This window comes from Eubalaena glacialis, chromosome 14 (genome assembly GCF_028564815.1).
Source record: "Eubalaena glacialis isolate mEubGla1 chromosome 14, mEubGla1.1.hap2.+ XY, whole genome shotgun sequence".
Taxonomy (NCBI): domain Eukaryota; kingdom Metazoa; phylum Chordata; class Mammalia; order Artiodactyla; family Balaenidae; genus Eubalaena; species Eubalaena glacialis.
Genome location: NC_083729.1, coordinates 94,030,997 through 94,052,059, shown reverse-complemented (window position 1 = coordinate 94,052,059; position 21,063 = coordinate 94,030,997). Strand labels below are relative to the sequence as shown.

At 55.8% G+C, this 21,063-nt stretch overlaps 1 protein-coding gene across 1 annotated transcript in view; it reads right to left on the bottom strand.

Annotated features, from left to right (window-relative positions):
* The window catches only part of SH3RF3 (SH3 domain containing ring finger 3), a 218,669-nt gene extending 199,581 nt beyond the window's left edge, over window positions 1-19,088 (bottom strand). Inside the window, exon 1 of the mRNA XM_061210569.1 lies at window positions 18,343-19,088. Within this exon, the coding sequence (XP_061066552.1) occupies window positions 18,343-18,870 (528 nt within the window). The 5' untranslated portion in view covers window positions 18,871-19,088. The remainder of the gene's footprint in view (window positions 1-18,342) is intronic.
* Between the last annotated feature and the right edge of the window lie 1,975 nt (window positions 19,089-21,063).

Sequence of the window (21,063 nt, the reverse complement as noted above, 5' to 3'; positions counted from 1 at the left end):
TGACCCCACAGGGCCAGCATCTGTGTAGACACACACGTTACATGCGATACACGCATCCACACTGAGATCCACAGCAGGCAACAGCTCTGAACTCACATGTTCATTTGGAAAAGAAATCCTGGCCTCAGCCACGGCCGTCCGCTTCTCTAAAAGACACCAGCTGCAGTGAGGTGCTGGGCCTATGGAACGCAGGGGCCACGTGCGCAATCCACGCGTGCTGCAGCTGGAGCTCCCTGGGCGACCTGCCATCTCATCCCAAGTGCAAGGGGGAGAGGAAGAGCCCACCAGACACAAAAACCCTGCCCTCCGGCTGGGCAGCTGACAGACATTCACGTGACACAGCGGGGGAGGTGAGGAGGGGAAATCACACAACTAAAGGGTGTATCTCTCATCCGCGAGGAGAATAGGGGTTGATATTGCAAGAATGTTTTAATGATTTTAAGTAACAAACGCAGCCTCGGGGGAAGGGAGCCCACCGCAGGCAGGAAGGGCAGTTAGCATCAGCGCCTGGTGAGCAGAGGCTGCTGACCCCTTGGCTGCTTGCTTAAAGGCTCGGGAAGCTGGAGAGGTGTTTTCAGGAACGTGCATGCCCGGCACTGGGGACGGTGGCCTTTCCTGCAGACAGGCATTCGTGACTCAAGACCCAGTGCCCGAGGACCCTGCACATGGCGTGGACGGCCAGCTCCTCATCAGCGCGTCCAGTGCAGAAGGTTCCAACGGAGGCAGCCGCTCTCCACACCCTTTGCCGCAGGGTCACATCAATGGAAACGCCTGTGACTGGGAAACGGGAAAGTTGGCTCAAAGCCACCAGAAAAGTAACGGGTTTTACCAAAACCAAAGGAAGCAGCTACAATTCAGTTCTCTGCACATTCATGTATTTTATGGGAACACAAAATGAGACTTTCACAAACAAATCCACATAAAACACGAATAGAAAGTCTTCAATCTATGAAAGAGACTCAGCCAGGAGCAAGCCGTCCAGCCTCTTCCTCTCCATCTGGAGTGTGTTAGGGCCTGAAGGGCCATCTGGGGCACAGGGCAGGGGCCTGGGAGGGCACTGGGAGGGGCAGGGCCTCCGGAAGGCATCACCAGGACCAAACTCCCAGAGGCGCAGACAATGTTTCCAGATGTTGTCTGGAAACGTCTGCCAGACAACAGATGCTAAGGAGGAAACGGCATATCTGTCCTGTGTCCAGATGAACTTACTGTCCCACTTCGGGCCTGAGGGTCCTGACGCTGCCGTGAGCCCAGACCCCAGCATCCTTCTGAGAAGGACAAAGAAGGAGCAAAGGCTTGGAGCACAGGGAAGGCAACACACAGCTCCCTTCCTCTGCCCCTGCAGAGTAACTGACAGCAAACCCCATCATTTGGCTCGAAGATGGCAAAAACCCTGAATTCTAAGCAGACTCTAGACAAGACACAGATATGACAAAGAAATATAAGGACAGTCAACCAGACAGACACTTGCAACCAACAAAAACCCGGCGAGCTGTTTACACTCTGTAAATTACTCAGGAAAAGAAAAGTCGAAAAGCAAGCAGGGCCTCCACGAACTCCCCCTCTCCACCCTCCCCTCGCTCGGACCCACCCTGGCTGCAGTCCCACCCGGGCCCAGGCTTGCCCAGGCTCCTGGGCTTGGGAAGCTGTCCTGTTCACCTGGGGGCCTCTGAGTCCCCGACCCCATCATGCGCTCTGAACTGAGAGGACAATTGCATGTCTCCGCCGGCTCAGAAGTCTGCCCGGGAACTGACCCTGAGTCCCACTTCATCACCTCTACCATCATCACCTCCATTACTGTCATGACTTCCATGACCTCCATTACCACCATGACCTCCATCACCTCCATCACCTCCAACACCTCCATCACCGCCATGACCTCCATGACCTCCATTATCGTCATGACCTCCCTGACCTCCATGACCTCCATCACCGCCATCACCTCCATCACACTGTCATCAAGGGCACCCTCACAGCACAGGGCAGGGGAGCCGTCCTGAGACCCTGGAATCCACCGGGAGGTGCTATGAACTTGGCAAAAGCAGCTCTCCTCCTCCTGGTCACACAGATACATCCTGGCCGTGCTGAACTAGCAGAGACACACGGCATCATCCAAAGGCGGCCTCTAACCACAGTGCAGCCACAGCTCATGTCAGCAGGTAACTCCTGGCAAGGCTGCTCTGTGGAAAAGGGTTGACCCCTCCCAGGACTCCTCGGCCCACAGGAGTTGAGAAGCCCAGGGAGGGTCGCCCAAACCCTTCTGTCCCCTCCAGGAGGTGAGGAAGCTGGGGGAGGGGAGTCCTGGAGATGCAGCAGGGGGCGCATCATGGTGCAAAGTCATTTGTGTGCAAAGACCATTCTCACTGTGCCTCCTGACACCACACAGCTGCCCCAGGAAGGCGGAGACTCCTTCTCAGGCCAAGAGGAAGGCTAGCCGCGTTGACGGCTGCTCACCAGGTAGTCCTGGATGTCAAAACAGGCCAAGAAAGGCCCTTGCTCCTGGACTGACGGGTCCACGGCCGGAGAGGCAGATGCCCGTCCTTGCTGGGGGATCTACATCATCAGCTCTCACCTGCAAAGCCCACCCAGGTGGTCTGGACCTACCTGCACAGCTTCGAAAGGCTTATCAGTAAGTTATAGACTTAACCAGGAAATCTGGACAGGATTTTGCCTCTTTATTCCAACAGTGTGACCAGGGGAATCTACAGCTGAGTGGGTTTTGAGGGCAGAGGTCCCCAGTCCCAGGAGTGACACCAGAGGCCCAATAACAGCCTTGGAGGGGCTGCGTCCCTCATCACCCCACGTGGCCGCAGCAGCCTCCCCGCCCACCTCCTGCCCACCTTCCCCGTCAGGTGCACGAGACACAGCACTCTCTCTGGACACACACACCCATGCGGTGCCTGACCACCCCGACGAACAGCAACTGCTTGGAGGAGAAGCTGCGTCGAAAGATGGGACAGGAGTGGGACTCAGAGCCTGAACGACCCAGATTTCCAAGGTCACAGCCGCCCAAGCCCAACTCCACAGTCAGCCCAGGCCCGGGACTCTCGGAAACAGGGTCTGTGGGCAGCACAGGACAGGGGCCCAGAGCACGAAGTGGGTCAGAGTGACATACGTGAAGGTCCTCGGTCACCATCACAGCCCCCGAGGTAACGTTACAGCAACCTGGGGAATCTATTCAGGGTTCTCATTCCAGCTGATAAGAACATGCTGGGCACCATGACTCGAAGCCCCATATCCACCAAAGAGACGGTGGCACCCTCCCAGGTCAGAGCCGCCAATCCTTCCCGGCAGGGAGCAAGCCAAAGGAATATGCAATCCCTGTGTGATTTCAGGGAGAAATCGGCCTTTGTTAACCTTTATTCGGAAGTCTTCAAATACGACAGTATTCAAACTGAAAACAACATGCAGCCGTTATCAATAAATCAGGAGCCACTGGTTTGAACCCATCATCAGGGAAGTTACAACAACCCCTCACACCACTTTTCTTTTTTCTTTTTTTTTTTTTTGATGTGGACAATTTTTAAAGTCTTTATTGAATTTGTTACAATATTGCTTGCGTTTTATGTTTTGGTTGTTTGGCCGGGAGGCATGTGGGATTTTAGCTCCCTGACCAAGGATTGAACCCACACCCCCTGCACTGGAAGGGGAAGTCCCAACCACTGGACCACCCCCCCCCCCCCCAGGGAAGTCCCGGCACCACTTCTCTGAAAATGTAAAATTCACACCTTAGTGCTCACACTCAGGGACTCTGCCCTGAATCATCCGAAGGTCCTGACACAGACGCCTCGGGGCACTTGCTCCCCTGCGAGATCCGTACGTCGGATGGAGCACTGGCCGCGTCAGCACCCAGGCCGGGGAGCCACCAACGACTGGGAGACACGAAATGCACCCCGGCCTTGATGAGACGGGTCTGACCCTCCCACCTACAGCTGCAGAGACCGGTGCCAAGCCCAGCCAGCGATTTCCACAGCTAGTTCCATCCGCAAAGGTCACCGCAAATTAGCCACAGAAGCGGGGAGGACGGCTCACAGCCAGCATTCCCTGAAGTGACAGCAAAGAGGGGAGACCCCTGCTTTTGCCAACATGGGGCATTTCATGCAGGAGCACAACAGGCCCACAGAGCAGCTTAGGGGCCCCCAGGGCATCCCTGACTCACAGGACAGCTCAGTAACTGCCATGAGTGACCTCCCAGTGACCAAGCACACCTCATCCTTGGTGCAGTGAAGGCAGTGAATAAAAAGACGCCAAACCAAACAGTTAAGATAAAGCCTTGCAGTTTGGTGGGGGAAAGGGGGTGTATGCTGCATCATTTACACAATTTACACACAGTGGCCCGTGCACTGTTACACATGCACCGTTACACAGAAGCCACAGCAAAGCTCAACGGTATCATTCAGGATTGAATCACAGACCAGACACTCTGCTTGAAATAAATTATAAGTAACAAAAGATGTGTCCTCAAAGCAAAGACACAACTTCAAAAGTCTACAATCATTTAAAACAGTCAGTGGGGTGCGGAGCCGCTGTCCCGCTGGAGAGGACACCAGGGGACACCCAGACCCCGCCCAGGCCCACTCCAGCCGGAACCGGTAACTGAATTTCCAATGAAATGCTAACTCTTTGCTAAATAATGCCATTTAAAGAGAAAGATAGTCCCCACAGCCTGGAATATAAATCTGATAACATGCCCTGCGGATCAGAAAAGGCAACAGTCCGATTTCCATGCAGTGAACTTTCAAACGCTCCCCTAACCCGGCTGCCCCCCGGACGCCGCCCCGAGGGCACGTCAGCCCCGAGGCCGCACTGCCTGGTCGTCCCTGAGATGAGCTCAGAGTCCCCCACCCCGGCATCGCCCCCCACCACGAAGGCACTGCAGGTGACGGAGAAGGGACGCACCCCTCCCCCACGGTACGCCTGCCGCCGCAGAAAACGGACACCCGGGCAGGCGACAGTTTTGTAACCACTTACCTCTGGGACTCTGGGTCTTCCTCCTACCAAGAGCTGGATTTCACTCCATCCCGGGGTGGGGGTGGGGGGCAGGACTCCGTGCCCGTCAGGACCCCGAGAACAGCCTGCGGACGAGGAGGCCTGGCGCGCAAATGACCTAAGTCATCGGCCGGGCGGCAAACCCGGGCTCTCGGGGTTCAGCGGGGTCCTCAGCACGCCTTCCTGAAGCCCCCGGCGGTCACCACACTGAGGCCCCCAGAGCCTGTGTTGTCCGCACATCCCGTCACTGCGGCGGCTCCGAGGCCGTCCTGGCGTCGCCCCAAACGCTCCGAAAGCGCATCACGTGGACACAGATCCCCCGAGAAATAAAGAGCGCGCGAGACTTCAGCCCCTGACCGCGGTGTCTGGAGCTCCACCGCCAACGCTGCCGCCCCCAGCCGGCTCCGCGGCCACTGGCAGCCCTTGGAACGGGGCCGAGGTGTGTCGGCGTGTGACACACGCAGCAGGCTCCGCGCCGAGCCTGACGAAGAAGGCAGAAAACCCGTTAACGTTTTGTGCTGAGCGATGCTCACGTGCTCACATTTTGGATGGAGTGGGTTAAATAAGACACATTGTTAAACCAATTTCACCTGTTGCTTTTTAAGTTTTGTAATGTGGCCACTAGAAAATTTTAAATTTCACAGTTGGCCCACATTCTACTCCTATAGACAGCGCTGCCTGGAGTATAAAATTCAGAATCCGAGCTATCAGAAGACTTTATCTGAACACATGGTTAATCCGTTAGCTTTTTGTAAATGTTTCTGAGACATGTAAGTGCAGATGTCCACGGGAAAAATTCTGTATTCCGTCCGTTTCCAGGACCACAAATGGCGGAGCCCTGAGGAAATCTGGGCCTGATTTTAACGCTCAGTCCAGGGTGGGAAGCCTCAGATGGTCGGCAGAGGCTGCTGCATAAGAAAACTGGACAGGGAGACACTGCCGGAGACCCGGGGTCACAGACCACATTTCCATAATGTTCGTTTCACCGTGTGACTGGAGAACCCTTCAAACGTAGAAGGAACCCACGGCCCGTCTCCCCAGACTCAGGGCGGTCACCCGTGTCGCACGGGCCTCTGGGGTGAGCGGTTACCTCTGGCTCCAGCCCTGAGTGACAGCACGCCTCCCTCCCCGCTCTCCACGCCGCCCAGCTCTCCCTCCACATAGTCTCCTTAGGTTCCGCCAGGAAATTCTCCCGCCAGCCAGCCTCTCTGACAATGTAGCAAGAGACAGCAGGGCGTATCCTGGTTTCTCCCCGAGCCGGGCAGCCTGGTGAGGAGGAAACGATGGGCCCTTGGAGGTGACGGGAGAAGGATTTTACCCCCAGCTCACACCTTGCCGTCCCGCCCAAGCAGAGCCCAGAGTCCGCCTGGGTACAGGCCCTGCTGCACCCCCAGCTGTGCCGGCTCCTCCACTCCTCTAGGCCTGCAAAGCGGGGGCAGTCACAGTGGCCAGGTCGCTGAGCTGTCACAAGGACTGAGTGAATTAATGAGCTGAATTTATTGCTTCTGTACGAAACTTTTTCCTAGAGGAGTTATTTTTAAGCGAACGAATGAGCAGAACAGTGTCAGGCTCCTAAATAAAATGGCTGCAAAAGACCCTCTGTCTCCAGGCCCCCTGTCCAGCTGGTCGCTGACCCTCCTTCCAAGACCACGTCCGCTCCAAGCACCTCGGGACCCCAGGCCTCCACGTCCGTGTTCCCTCTCTACCCGGCCGGCTCCCAGGTGGCAGGGCTCCCCAGGCCTCTGCACTTGTCTGCGAGCTGGGAAGGGCTTCCAGGAGACATCTCCCCGATCCCTCCAAACTTTCCCGGCCTCTGTGGTTCGGGCCGGTACTGCCCAAGGCCGGCGTCCACGCCGCCTGAGGACTCTGACAAGCCAACGCCCGGCTGCACCGGGACCGGGCATGTCAGGACCTCAGGGATGGGCCACGCTGCAGCATTTGGGGGATTTCAAAGTGCAGCCCAAGTCCAGGAGCACCGGGCTAACGACGGACCACGGCTGCAATGCTTTCAAGGACGATTTCTTCCATAGGTAAAGACATCCTCTATAGATTGCAAAGAAAGCTCATTGCCTTTTTTTTACCCTAAATTAATCCAATTAGAGGATAAAATACACACATCACAAAACGTCTCCACTGAAGCTGAGCTTGTTCAGCTGGCACTTCACTCGCTCTCTTGGCCGCATCCCCATAATGCCCGCAGCCTAAGCTCCAGGGGGTCAGAGACTGGACGTCAGCCTCTGCGAGGTCACAGAGCCGCGTGGACGCCCGGAGGGGACGCGCAGCCCTCCTCCCCTGGAACACAGGCGGGGGGCATAGAGCAGGCACTCCGGACAGCGACCCGTGCTCCTGTCTTTGCCTGTCCCTGAGGGAGGGAGCCCCGCACCCGTGGTCGGTGAGGTGCTGCGGCAACCCCTGAGCTGAGGGGGTTACAAGTGCAGATGACTGTCAACGTGAATGCAAACAGCAGCATGATTAATTAACGACCAAGGCTCTCCACCAGACGCTTGACTCTGATTAAACCGAGCCCAGGAGCCAAGGCCCAGTGGGACGGACGGTGCTCCCAACATCCGATGGAGACGTCGGAACAGTCAGGTGGGCGACGGCCAGGGCAGCGCTCAGCCAGGCCGCTGGGCCCGCTGCCCGCCACCCCCCCCCAGAGCCCAGAGCACCCGCGGATGAATAAACAGAGAAGGGAGAGAGGAAGGAAGGGACTCGGAGCTGAAGCTGGACAGTGCAGACGGGACCTCAGACCACAGCTCACCTGGGCTCAGCCTCTCCACGAAGAACAAAAACAGGACTGCTTTTTTTTGGTAGAGTCACCAATCAGAACCGTTCCACAACCTGTCAATTCACCTAAAATAGATGTTTAAACCACCGTGGTCTCTGACACTGCAAATATCTGAGACTTTAGAGGACACCAGCTGTAACCAGCGCAGCAGCTTCACTTTCGAATACACCCCCGTTGCATCCTGTCTCCTAAGTCCTGGATGTGTGTGTCAGCCTGAGAAATTATCCCATTCCCATTTTTAAATGCTGTGGTTTCTGCCTGACTAATGCCATCTTTAATTATACATCATCGAGCATCTTACTGTGATCTAATGGGGTCCATCACTCATCAAAACGGCCCCATCGGCAACCACAGTCCCCAGAGCCAGTTACGCAAACCTCGCTCCATTTCTCACAAGTGTCCACCTGCACCTGCAGACACCGGCACACACACCTCGAGCCCCAGCATCTCACCCATTTGTCCAGAAGACACGACCGCACGATGCCAGCTTTCTACCGGCCCCACGTAGCACAGTGACAGCTGGCGACACTCGGGCCTCCACCCGGGTGGCCACACGTCCAGGTCCTTCATGCCATGCGCTCTGCCTGGGCAGCACCCAGAAGGCCAACGTTGCCCGAGTCCTGCGGCAGCTGGTGGTAGAGCCAGAGGGACCCGCGGGGATAGACAGGCTGCAGGCACGGACAGGCCTTTCCTGTCGCCACAGGACACAACAGTCCAGCTGGACGGGCTTTCTCAGCACACGACACATTTCAAGCAAACTAAGGTCGGCAGAGGTCAGCTAGTCCCCAAACTTTCATTCAAAGGGATGAACTGCCAACCAAATTAATGACTGTAAACGTGTAACTTATAAAATGATACATGTATATGTATGTTTTCTATATATTAGTGTATGTGTGTGTGTATATATATATATGTACACAAATCCATTTACATATATTGCAATGTATTCACTACTGAGCGCGAATGAACAGGTCAGGCTCTAATTCCGGACAATTTACCTTAACAGCTGATGATTACCCTCTCATAAGAGAAACTCAAGTTGCTAAACCAAGTGCCCTAAGACCTAGAATCAGAAAGATATAACTAGAAAGGCCACTCAGTGGACAATTAGGAATAAATCACTCTTGAAAGAATTGAGAATCGTGACAGTGTGAGACCTCGTACGTACGCTCTCTTAAATAATTGACGCGACATCTTTCTCTGGCCCCTTTATGGGTCTATGTTTAGAATTCCATTTAGGGCAGCAAGATTTTCACTCAACGTGAATCAGATGTGTTGACCAAGCAGCAGATGGGAAATAACAAATACACAGAGCGTTTCTCTGCCGTGCGAGCATCAAAGCTCATCCCGGGCTGCCCGTGGCGCGTGGACCCAGTCCTGCCTGCAGCGTGCTGTCCGTGCACCTGCTCCCCGAGGGCCCCAGCAGCGGCTCTCTGGACTCACGTCCTGCTAACAAGCCTCCCAGTGGCACTGACAGCTGTGATTCCAAGAAGCAGGCATTTCGGCCATTTCTTTCTCCTTCTAAGGAGGTACAGCCAACACCTCTCTCTTTTGGACAAAAAGAAGACCCACTCTCTGACTCACTTCAGGGTCACCAAGAGGGGAAAAACGAATAGAAACCAGAAAAAGGGGAGAGCCCAGCCCTCCTGCCCACAGCCAGCGACTCCTCTGGGTGGGTGAGGCCTCCTCCGGTCCCCTCCCCGGCTGGGGACACGGGAGCAGAGTAAGCTGAAGGGGGGCGGTTCGTTACTTTATCCCGAACACCCCAGAGTGTGTGGCTCCAGTGGGTGAGGCAGAATGAGACGAGAGGGACATCCCAAGCTTGGGGAGAAAGGATTGCAAACAAATATCCAGATGCAGACTCTGCGGGTCCCCCAGCCCTTGCCCCCAGGTCCCTCCCCAGGCTCCCAGCCCGACTTTGTTGGGGGTCATCCATTCCGATACTTATTACGATGAAAACTCAAGGCTCAAGAGTAACACCAGCCCCGCCAGCCCCGCCAGCCCTGCCAGCAGAGGTTCCGAGGTGCTCATGCACAGCCGGGGTTCTCCTGGCTCCTTCTAGGTAGGAACCCGTCAGGCCACAGCCTTGAGGTGCCCAGGCGCCCACGCTCTGCTTGGTCAGCACCTTGCAGATGAGGACTTTGCAGCACAGAGGTCACACCGCGCCCAGCACGGGCCCAGGCGCACCTCGAGGATGTGTGGAGGGGGCATCAGCCTGGCCCCAGACAGCCCACGTACACCGATAACCATCACCTGCCCCGGCTGCCAAGGTCCTGCTCCTGCGCAGGGCAAGACCCAAGGAAGGGCATGGGCCTGACCCTGATGAACTTGCAACGTGCATGGGTGAAAAGACCCAAGACCCCGAAGGCAATCAGGGAATAGGTTCTGGAGCACAGACATTCAATGAGAATGTAGGAAACTGGCTCCGGGAGTGCATAGGGCGCGTGAGTGCTGGGAGGTAAATGGGGGACAGACAGTAAGGACAGGGCAGCCGGGTGGGGGTGTAAGAAGCAGGACAGACCACATGTGGATGCTCCTCTGCAGCATCCCAGGGACACAGGAAGGAGGCGTGGACAGACCTGCGTTTGACACTGGAGAAAGTGGTCATCTGACGTAAGCCAAGGGCAAACGCCCAGCGGGAATGAAGAGCAGGACAGTTCCTGGCCGTGCAGCTGGGGCCCAGGTGGGGCAGGACAGGGACCTGGAACCTGCCCAAAGGGAAGAGTGGAGGGCACCTGTGACCCAAACGGCATCTTAAGGCGGTCACCCGGCTGGGGGCACAGCAGACTGGGGACAGCGGCACCCGGTGGGGAGTTTGGCCAGCAGGGACCCGGCCGATGTTGCAGGGGCAGAAAGGAAGATGTTAACTGTCCCTCCCGGGAGTCATGATAAAACTTGGTGATGCAGACACAGCTGAAGGGGAAAAATCAAAGATGACCCCAAGCCCCAGAAGATGTCAATACCAGGGCAGGCCCTTCCACTCAGCTCATCAGACAGCCCTGCCGTGAGCACTGGACCAGCCCAGAGGCCCAGGCTCACCTGTCTCCCCGTCCCACCTGTCTCACCCCCAGCCCTCAGTGGCGGGAGAGCCTGCCTGACCATGTCCTTTGCCCCACACCCGTCTCTTAGTTCAGAACCTTCTGTCACTTTTCTGCTGTGTCCACATCCTGGCCTGGCACCTGACAGGCTCCTGGACACGAACATGACTCCAGGCCAGGTGGGCCCCTGGCTGCAGGTGGACACATGTCAATTTTAAAACTTCTTGCCCATTTATATTTTCAGCCTCAAACAAATCCCAAGTTTTCACACTTGCTATTTGAGTTGAAAAACCAAACGTTGGCTTCCAAGCATAAAGTGCTGCCCTGCTTCTCACACTCACCTCATCCAACTTCTCCATCCTACAAATCCTCAGCACGAATGCAGCCCAGGCCCCAGCATCTCAGGCACAGAGCAAGCCAGGGGTTGAAAAGGTAAAAGTCAAGCTGCTCAGGGAAAATGAACTCTGGTCATTCTAGCACTCCAGGCAGTTTTTATCCAAACTAGTCATCCAGGTCTCATCCTCACAACATTTACTTTAAATCTGACTTACTTTTCATTTAAATCTGTTCCAAATCAAACCTCACATAACTGCCATAATTTTTTTAGTGGACCACTTGGCATAAATAGAAGAGAGCATTAAAGGAAACAAATGTTAACATAAAGCCCATCGCCAGGTGCCATCAGGGACGTCTGTGGCCACCGTGGCAACCCCGCCGGGAGCACCAGCGCCCTGTGTGACCCTCCCCTTCTCTGTCACCAGGCCAGGGCACACTCTACCAGCGAGATGCCACCTCTGTGCTCACTGGTGGTCTGTTTCCAGGTGGTGTTAACAGGGCACAGGCCACGTGCCCCTCCAGTCCTGACACCTCATGCTGCACAAACACACTGGCTTTCGTTACCTTCAGACGGGCTTGGGGAGGGGAAACAGGTGCAATTTTTAGGTCATATAGAATTGGGAGGATGATTATAAAGAGTTAAGGAATCCAACGGTTTATCCATCAACAGTAAATATTTATGTCTTATGTAGAAATCTCTGGAACACGTGTAGGGACAAGGTGGTGGTACTTCAGCTTTGTGTGTAGGAGAAATGAACGCACGGCAGCTGTTGTTGCCGGGACGTCTCCGCTGTTTCAGATGCACTTCGTGCTGCATTTGCTGGTGAGGAGGCAGGCAAACTGTGCCACTTCCTAGGCCAAAATAATTCTTACCCCAAGTACCTGGGTGCTGGTTGTAGTGCCTGGTACATAGTAGGTCCTCAGATATGCATTCAGTGAAGTAGAGAGGCATGCATCACCGGCCCATCTGCACGGCTGTGTGACGGCCCCCTGTGCCCCCAGTGTTCCCGCCCGGCTCGGCAGCGCCCAAAACCCACCCTCCCGTCCCTAGCCCCTCGGCTCCATAACAACTCACACCTGCTTCTGGTGCCGGCGAGTTTCTAGATGTCACTCACTGCTTCTGTTGACCTGAATTCCTGCAGCGAATTCTAATTCACTGAAACTCAGAGAAATTCACGGGAGCAGCGCACACACATCCCAGAAGTAGAAGAGCCAAGATCCTAGTGTCTTCCGTTTGCAGATGAGCACCGTGGACTCATTCCCACCGCAAACACTCGGCAGGCGAGAGGACCGATGTCACTCGTCATCCACACGCCAGCGCGGCCAGAGTCCAGCTCAAAGATACAGCCTGTGAGCAGCATCTGCATCGAGCTGCTGCTTCACACACTCTTTTATTCCAACTTTGCTCAGAGGGAGAAGGGAGACATGTCACAGTTCTTAAACCGTTCCCCACAGCTGACACCTCTGACACCCTCGTCTTTCAAGGTGAATTAGGATTCCAACAGGACAGACATCACACATGCATCAAATTCTTCAATTCCGAAGATCTACCAAGGAAGGCAAATCTGACAAAAAGTGACCTTTGTCTCTTCAAGCGCCATAAAGAGCATTTCTCCCTAACTGAATCCTTGATGTTTTATTTCAAAAACGTACCTTGAAAAAGAGCACGTTAACTGTGAAAATAAAGATTAAATGCAGATTGAACTGAAATGCACCCTTGAAACAACTGTATAATTGAGACGCAATCTCGTCCTGCTCTGGCGAGCCTCACACGCTGGATGAAGGAACAACGGTGTGAGTCCGTCCTGCAGACAAGGGAGGTGTAGGTGGGCCACCCATCCTGCAGACGAGGTAGCTATGCTTCCCTCTCAGCAGAGCCCTGACCAGTGTGTCACGCTGAGCAGGATTACGTTCCCGGCTGCCTTCCTTGAAACAGATGACCTTTTGGACTTTTTTTCACTTTAATGACACTTGTAAGGATCAAGCACGCTACCTCGATAACAAAGATAAAACCTGGAAGCAATTTAAAGGTGAAACAGGTTCAAGCCCTTGGCTAGACGCTCATCAACACTCAACAATCCAGTCATGGGAACTCGGCAGACTTTGAACCTAGAGGCACAACATGCATCACACACACACACACACACACACACACACACACACTCATAATTTAGGACACCGTATACTGACCCCACTAGCAGTGAGGTGGGCCTGTGGAGCGTACCTCAGTGGTGATTCGAGGTTTCGAGATGCATGTTAGTGGTGGCACCAAGCCAACGGCCCACAGGGTGCGCTAAGCCTGCACCTGCATTGCCTCTGTCACCCAGTAAAGCAGACAGGTGCCCTCACTCACTGATAAGAAGGCCCAGAAAAGCTAAACCATCTGCCAAGCGATTAACACACACCCCCCACCCCGTGCCAGTCCTGGCTGCCCACCAAGTCCCCCACCCTCCATCCTCACAGGACCCTGAGAAGCCCAGGGATCCCTCCGTCACCTAGTTCGGGATGGGGGTGGGAAGGGGCCGCAGCCTCAGGGGGAGGTGGTCCTGGGTCCCAAACCCCCCCCGAGATGGGCTGGTCCGGGCTCCGGCCGGGAGGAAGCGAGTGAGGATGGCCGAGTCAGGTCTGCTCCCCAACTTGGAGAGTGACCACTTGGCCTCTCGGAATGTCACTAGGACGAGATGCCCAAGGCCCCTGCAACTAACCTTGAGACACCTGGGTGGGGCTGGGGTGACACCAGGATGGTGGCAGAGCAGAAGGACGGATGAGGACGCAACCCTGAGGACAGAACGGAGCCCCGGACAAACCCCAGGCACCCCGGGCTCCAGACCTATGGCTGCCAGTGACCTGCCCCCAAAGCCACCGCACTCCCCGGGGACCCCCTCCACCGCACTCCGCACCAGCCCGCCACAGCAGCCGAGCCAAAAGCAGCTGCAGCCGCGTGCAGAGTGGACCTCAGGGCCCAGCCCACTTGGTTTGGGACCAGGGTCTCTAATTAACCAGGCTCGTGGTAGGGAGAGGCGTCTAACCAGGAAGCCAGTTAGCCGGTGCGTCCAGAGTTCACCATTCAAGGCCACCCCAACTCCAGTGCCCCTGAGCGATGGGGTCTCGGAGCTCAGCTTCCCATGTGCTAACCAGCTGCCTCTCTGAGCTGCGGTCGGGAAGCAAGGAGACACACACCACCCGGCCCGCCCTGCACACAGCAGACGCTCCATCAACGGTCACGCATCCCACCGCCCTTCTGAAAACACGTCTCGAAGGACTTGACGTGACTCATCTGTCACAAAGGCCGGCGTCTGCTCCGGCGTCACAGTGACCACGGTCACCACTGTCTGCCATCCCGAGAGCTGCCTGGCTTTCGTGAGGCCTCCAGGCCTCTTCTCTGGAGTCCCCGTTACACCCCAGACCAAGCCACAGCCGCCCGCCCCCACAATGCAGTCATGTCCTAACTCTAACCCTGCACCAGATGGTCAGGGCGTCCACCCCATGGAGGGCTGCCGCCTGGCCAGCCACTGCCCAGGCCGTCACTCCTGCTCAGGGAGTCTGGATTCCCAAGCATGTTGATGCAAGTGTGCTTACATACTTACATATAAACATAAACTCTAATTAAATAGTATGCAAACCAAAGAAATCTAAGTGCACAAGAAGTCACTCCTTGGAAAACCAAGGTGACTGCTTAGGAAAGACTCACCAAAGAGAGACAGCTTTAAAACTGTCACATCAGCAGGAACAAAACCAGAACACATTGTGGGGGGATTATTTAAAATCTGGAAGGTGCTCCACTCAGAATTTTTGGAAAGTCTCTTAGTTCTCAGTCCACTTGAAAGAAACAAATAGAAAATCATAGGTTGTGACTGAAAGACAGGTTGGAACGCAAAGAACAGTCCAGATCCTGCATCCAAAAAACGGCGAATTATTATATGTGTGTATAAGATAAAATATCTAATAGACACCATTTGTGTGATTCATTTCACTCTCTCATTGCTGGGTCCCAGTCACACTGGCCGAGAGATACACAGGTTTCCAACTTAAACATCCCCAAGTACCTGCAGGAAAACTAATCAGGTTCTAACACGGTTTCCCATCAGCAAGAGCCTTACCCAAGTCTTCTAGAGTTCTTTGATTGTGATAACGTCCTCCCTTTAACCTTCACAGAATTCTGGCCGACACCTGCCCCGTGCCCACAGGAACCTCCTGAGAGCACAACGGCTTCGGCCCCTAACGTCAGCTCCAACAGGGGACACACCCGCCTGGCTCACCCAGGATGGTGCCCGGCCCAGTGCAGGTACGTAGCAAAAGCTGTGTATGCCAAATATAAGGCAAGGGATTCCCACCAAAGTAATCACCAAAAAATTGGAACTGTCTGATATATTAGAGCCTTATTCAGACACATTAAAAAGTACTCTCTGAATTACTCAACTGAGAACCTCAAAACCCTCTCGGAAAGACAAGTTGCACTGAAAACCTCCATCAATGTAGTTAGGGTGTTTAAGGGGTCACCTTGCAAAACTGTAAAACAGAACAAAAAACAGATTAGGCCAAGAAACTCAGCAATTGCGATGGCAGCGCATTCAAAGGGCTAAGGCGGCTCTGAGCGCCAGCACAGGATGGCAAGCATTTGCTAGCCTTGGGCATCATAACACGGTGTAAAAGTTCCAGGGCGGCACAATTAACTGATTCCTGATGCCTCGTCTCAGAGGCACAGGTGAAAGCAGAGCTCCATCCACCAGGCTGGAGGGTCCAGGCAATGCTGGTGAAAGATGTGAGTGAACGGTGTGGAAAGTGCTTCAGGAACCAAACGGAGTGAGTACATTCCCAGCAGCCACCTGTCACTAAATTAACGAACATTTAAGCGGATATCTGCTAATCTACCCACCTAAAACGTCCACACGTCCCAAAGGAAGGTTGGAGCAGCATCTCACTGGGAAACGGGACTGTTTTATATTTACAGTCACCTACTACTACGGCATATATGGTACCCGTTGATAACGAGTGCCCATCTATTAAACAGCACGCGGCAACACCCGGGCCCAGGACTTAATCCAGTGGACAGTCAAGTACCAGAGCCTATTTGGAAGTGATGCTCAGCTGAAGGCTTTGCCCGCCACACTCACAGAGCTGCTTATGGTGTAGCCCTCTATGCAGGACGTCTGGTTGCCCAAGAAGACTCCCAATGACTATTGAAAATCAGTAGCTTAAAGGCTAGATGATACTACAGTCCACAGGGCCACTATTTTTTCTTTCTTCTCTGAAAATGATCAAATGTAATATCAGATTTAATTCAGACTCTTCCTAGGACCCAAGCTTAGTCCCCCTGGTGAGTGGGACCTGGAAGAAAGGACCGAGGGTCACACAGAGATAACACAGGAAAAAGAAAAAAAGGAAATGTGTTCCAGAGTCCGCTAGGCTCAGACAGCCCTGGACATAGTCTGTTAGCTGTATGTATGTGTCCAGAGAGAAAGTCAACCAATCATCCCAAAATCCGGGCGACAAAAAATTAATGCCCTGGTACTAAGTGTTATGAATAAAAGTTGTAAGTTCAGCCCCTTCACAAACGTCTTTAAATGCCACAAATGCCACGGAGCCCAGGAGCTGCCTCAAGGCCGGTTGTTACCCCGCACCCTCCTGATCAAACACGATTCACAAAACGTCCCCACTGGAAGCATCATTCCAAAAATCATTTAGTTCTCCGAGCAGGAGGAAGTAACCTGGTTATTCTGCAAATAAAGACCTTTAATTATAATACTTTAGATAATAACAGCAAGGCAGGAAAGAAAAGTTTGAAAATCTGTAATAAGAACACTTGTAACTGGATTTAATCACAATTAAAACCAAATAAATTAACATCAACTCCCCTTCAGCAGTGATCCCATTTATAAATATTCCTTGACTATTCTTGACTTGAGAATGGGCATTCTCCCTGACTCTCCATTTCCCTGATCTATAGGAAAAGCCCAGTTTGGCAAAGTCTGACTTTTAACTCCAAAGCTTAACACTCAAGGGCTTAAGTTCCTAACCTCAGAGACACTGCAGTGCTGAGCAATTCAGATGGAGAACTTTCCTCTCACCTCAGCACTTCACATTTGGGAAGGATTAGTTAAATGGTTTATACACCACCAGATCTTTCAAAGGTCAAAAGTAGAGGGATACAGTTGTGCTTTCTAAAATGAATGATATTTGCAATAAATCAACAATCTTTTCAAGCATTTCTACATTTAAAGAAAATACAAAACATGAGTAGTTCCTTGTTTCTCACTTAAACCAGCATCCCAAAGGCTATCCTCCCCCCAGCAACAGTGCCCAAGGTGGCCGAGGGTGTGAAATGACACACTCTAAGTAGCTCTTGAAACCAAATCACCGGAACCCTCAAGATAAGGTCTTTGAAACAGAAGCAGTCCATGCTGTACAATGTAGCTGCACACACACACACACACACACACACACACACACAAACCCCTCAAATAGCAACCCAGTGGGAACACAATGGGCCTGAGAACCCAGGGGAGGACCAGGGCTGCCTGACAGGCCAAGTCCTGAAGGGCTGAGCCAAACATTCCTGGGCTCCAGGTTAACTTCTCCCCTCCTGCTAAAGGAGTTTGTACTTTGCATTCTTGCAACCCAGGCACTCACTTGCCTCTGCCAGGTCCTCCCTGGCCAGACACCAGGCAAGAGGCCCACCATCTTCCCAGCACCCAGAACCTGGGAAAACACTAGGTGCTAACTTCAGTCCAGGCAGGCAAGAGTGTGGAGAGGGCTGGTCTGGGGGTCCAGGAGAAGAAGGCTGTGTCTGGGGAGATGGAGGGCCCAGCAAAGTTAAAAGGTGGGGAAAGAGGCCCAGCCCTGCGAGGGACTGAAGGGAAGCAGGGGGGCAGGGAGCCCTGCCCGCCTCAGGGAGGGCGGGGGGCTGCGACACACGCACAGGCCGCCACAGAGCAAGTGCAGGTGGAAAGGGATTCCAGGGGAGACGATGGGCGGACGGCAGGTGCCAAAGAGAGGTTCAAAGGGGAGGGGGCGGGAGGGGAGCACGTGATGTCCAAGAGTTGCCAAGTGGGACTTGGAGGGTTACGCTCACGGAGTCCCTGGAGGGAAGCAAGTCGAGAAAGAAGGCCATCGCGGAGCACCTCTGGTCCCCTGCCCTTCCTCGCTGCCCTCCCCCCACCAGCACACTCACACCTCGGCGAAGCGCATACCCACCTTTGCTGGGGGCGCGCTCCTGCTGGTTGCCAGCTCGCGCAGGCTGGCGTTGGCGCTGGTCGCCGCGGGGAGGAGAACCGGGGAGCCAGGGGCGCTGCCTCCAGCACACGCGAGCGCCGAGGCCGCCCCTGAACCGGGGCCGGGGACCGGGCCCGGACCAGGACGCGCGGGCGGGCTGCTGCCAGGGCTGGCGCCGGCGCGGGGCCGCTGGCGGATGCCGTCCAGCAGGCGCACCAGCAGGATGTTGGCGGGCAGCTCGTCCACGCCGCAGCCCACGAGGATGCGGCACTCCGGGCAGCGCAGCTCGTGGCGCGAGCACACGATGCTCTCCAGGCAGCGGCGGCAGAAGGTGTGCTGGCAGGGCAGCACCTTGGCCGTCGTGTCCAGGCGCTCCAGGCACACGGAGCACTCCAGCAGGTCCAGGAGCGACGACTCGTCCATGTCCCCGCCCAGCCTGTCGCCGTCGCCCTCGCTCTGCGCAGCGGCGGCCGCCCTGGACGCGCACAGCCTGGGCGCTCCGAGCAGCATGGGGGCGGCGCCGGCGGCGGCGCGCACCTCTAGGTCCTGGGGCCGTTGCGGAGGCCGCCGCGGGCAGTGGGCGCCACGGTCGCGCCCGAACAGCCGCTGGGGAACCGGGCTGCGCCGCGACTTCCTTCCCTGAGGCTGGCAGCGCCAAGTGGTGCCAACCGGCCTGCGTGGCAGGGACCGGAGCTCCGAGCCCCGCGAGCCCCCTCCGGGCCGCCGAGCCCACCCAGTTCTTCGGCGCGAGGCGCCCCAGAATACGGGCTACACCTGTCCCTCCGCGAGTCCGCCCCGCACGGAGTCCAGCGGCGCTGCCGGGCGGGCACAACACCCGGCGGCTCTGCGCTCGCAGCGGCCAGTCCGATGCCGTGGAGGCGGGGGCGCAGCGTGCGCGCTCCCCCGCACCGCCTCTGTGCGCCCTTGGCCTGCCCGCGAGTGGCTGCCCAGCTGGCGCGGCGGGACCCCTCCTTGTCCTCGGCCGCGAGCACGTGCGCGGGGAGCGCGCGGAGGTCACGGTCACTGCGGGGCACGGGGAAGGGGCAGCTGCGCCCTGGACCTGCCTCCGCCTGGGCGCACGCAGCCACCAGTCCTGCCCTTAGGGCGCCTCCAAGGCCCCCAGGAACTCCGGGGCGCTCTCCCGCGCAGGCTCGGGCCTGTCCCCTCTGGCGCCCGAGCCTCCCTTCGCTCTCCGTGAGCCTCGGAGCGGGATGTTTCCGCCTGACGCCGCCGCGAAGGAAAGTTTGGGCGGCGCTATGCGGACCGCCTCCCTGGGCAGCGCCGGCCAGCAGCCTGGGGACGCAGCCAACACCCGGGCATCCTCCTCGACGACGGCCCGGTCCCCTACCCGGCGGCGCGCGGAAGTGACAGCTCCGGAGCCGGGGTGGGCGCGGGGCGCCGGGCGAAGCGGAGGGGAGGGCGCCGGGGTCTTCCCGGCGACGCGCGTCCAAGATTGCGCCGCTGCCCGCCGGACCCCAGCCTCGCGCAGGGCGCCCTTGGGGACGCGCTCGACCCCCTTCTCGGGAGGCGCAGGCGAGGGGAGACGCGGTCTCCTTCCCGGCGCCCGCCTTCGGGCGCGTCAGAGCGACGCAAGAGCGCACGGAGGCCCGGGGGCCGCGGGGCCGCGGCCGGTGGCACAGATTCCCTGCCGAGCGCTGCCCCCTCGTGGCCGCTCTGGGCCCAGTCCGGGGTCGGGGCAGCCTGGTCCAGGGCAGGACGCTGGACCGTGCACATCTCCGAACGGGGACTACAGCAGAAGGGCGCGAGGGCCCTACTCCCGGTCGGTCAGGCTGTCTTGCGGTTTGTGAAGCTAAGTGTAGCTTTTCTGACTTTCCAGGGAGAAAGTAATACTTGTTGAGGCTTCAATGCCACGAACGTGCATCTTTTTATTTAATCCTCTAAACATCCCTGTCGGGTAATTATTTTAACCTCATTTTGCATGTGAGGAAGGTGAGGCTTATAGTTATTTGACATCATTGTGGCTGGATTTTGTTCATGTTTGTGTCTCCAGAACCGAATGTGTGGAAAAGATCACAGGCCACTATGATACCAGCTCCCTACAAGCCACATATTTTTACACTGTAATATCCCCAGTGCCTAGGGCAATGCCTGGCACATAGTAGGTGTTCAATAAATATTTGCGGAACTAATGAAAAAACAGCCTCCAAATCCTCGCCTAGTGGTGATTTGAATGCACATCTTAGCATCTCTGTTCCGGGTATACTGAGTCACACCCTTGGTCCATGAAGTGAGGCTGCCATTTCACTGAAACTTTGCTCCTGACCTCTGACGGCTGCAGGAGACTTGCCCCACCTGCCTTCCAGGTTCTCCTAGTGTGGATTGTGCACGATTATTCACATCAGCACTGCCAGTGAGAGATGGAGGCATCTCTCCCGTGCTGCCCAGGGACCCAGACCTTGGGCCAGGCCTCCCCGGAGGGGCCACACATGGCCCTCCTTCCACCCTTTGACCCACACTCAGAATAACAAAGGACCCAGAATGCTTGATCCAAAAGCAGGTGGCATGGACACAGGACTCGGGGAAGCTGGGAGAGGTAGCAGAGAGCAGGGGCTGTCTAGGGTGACGTGCCCTGGGTGCTTTGGGTTTCAAGCAGCAGAAACTAGCTCTTGCAAGGTTTTAAAAGGAACCAAAGAGATCATGGGAATCAGGACCCCAGGCGTAGAGCTGGGCCAGGTCACTGCA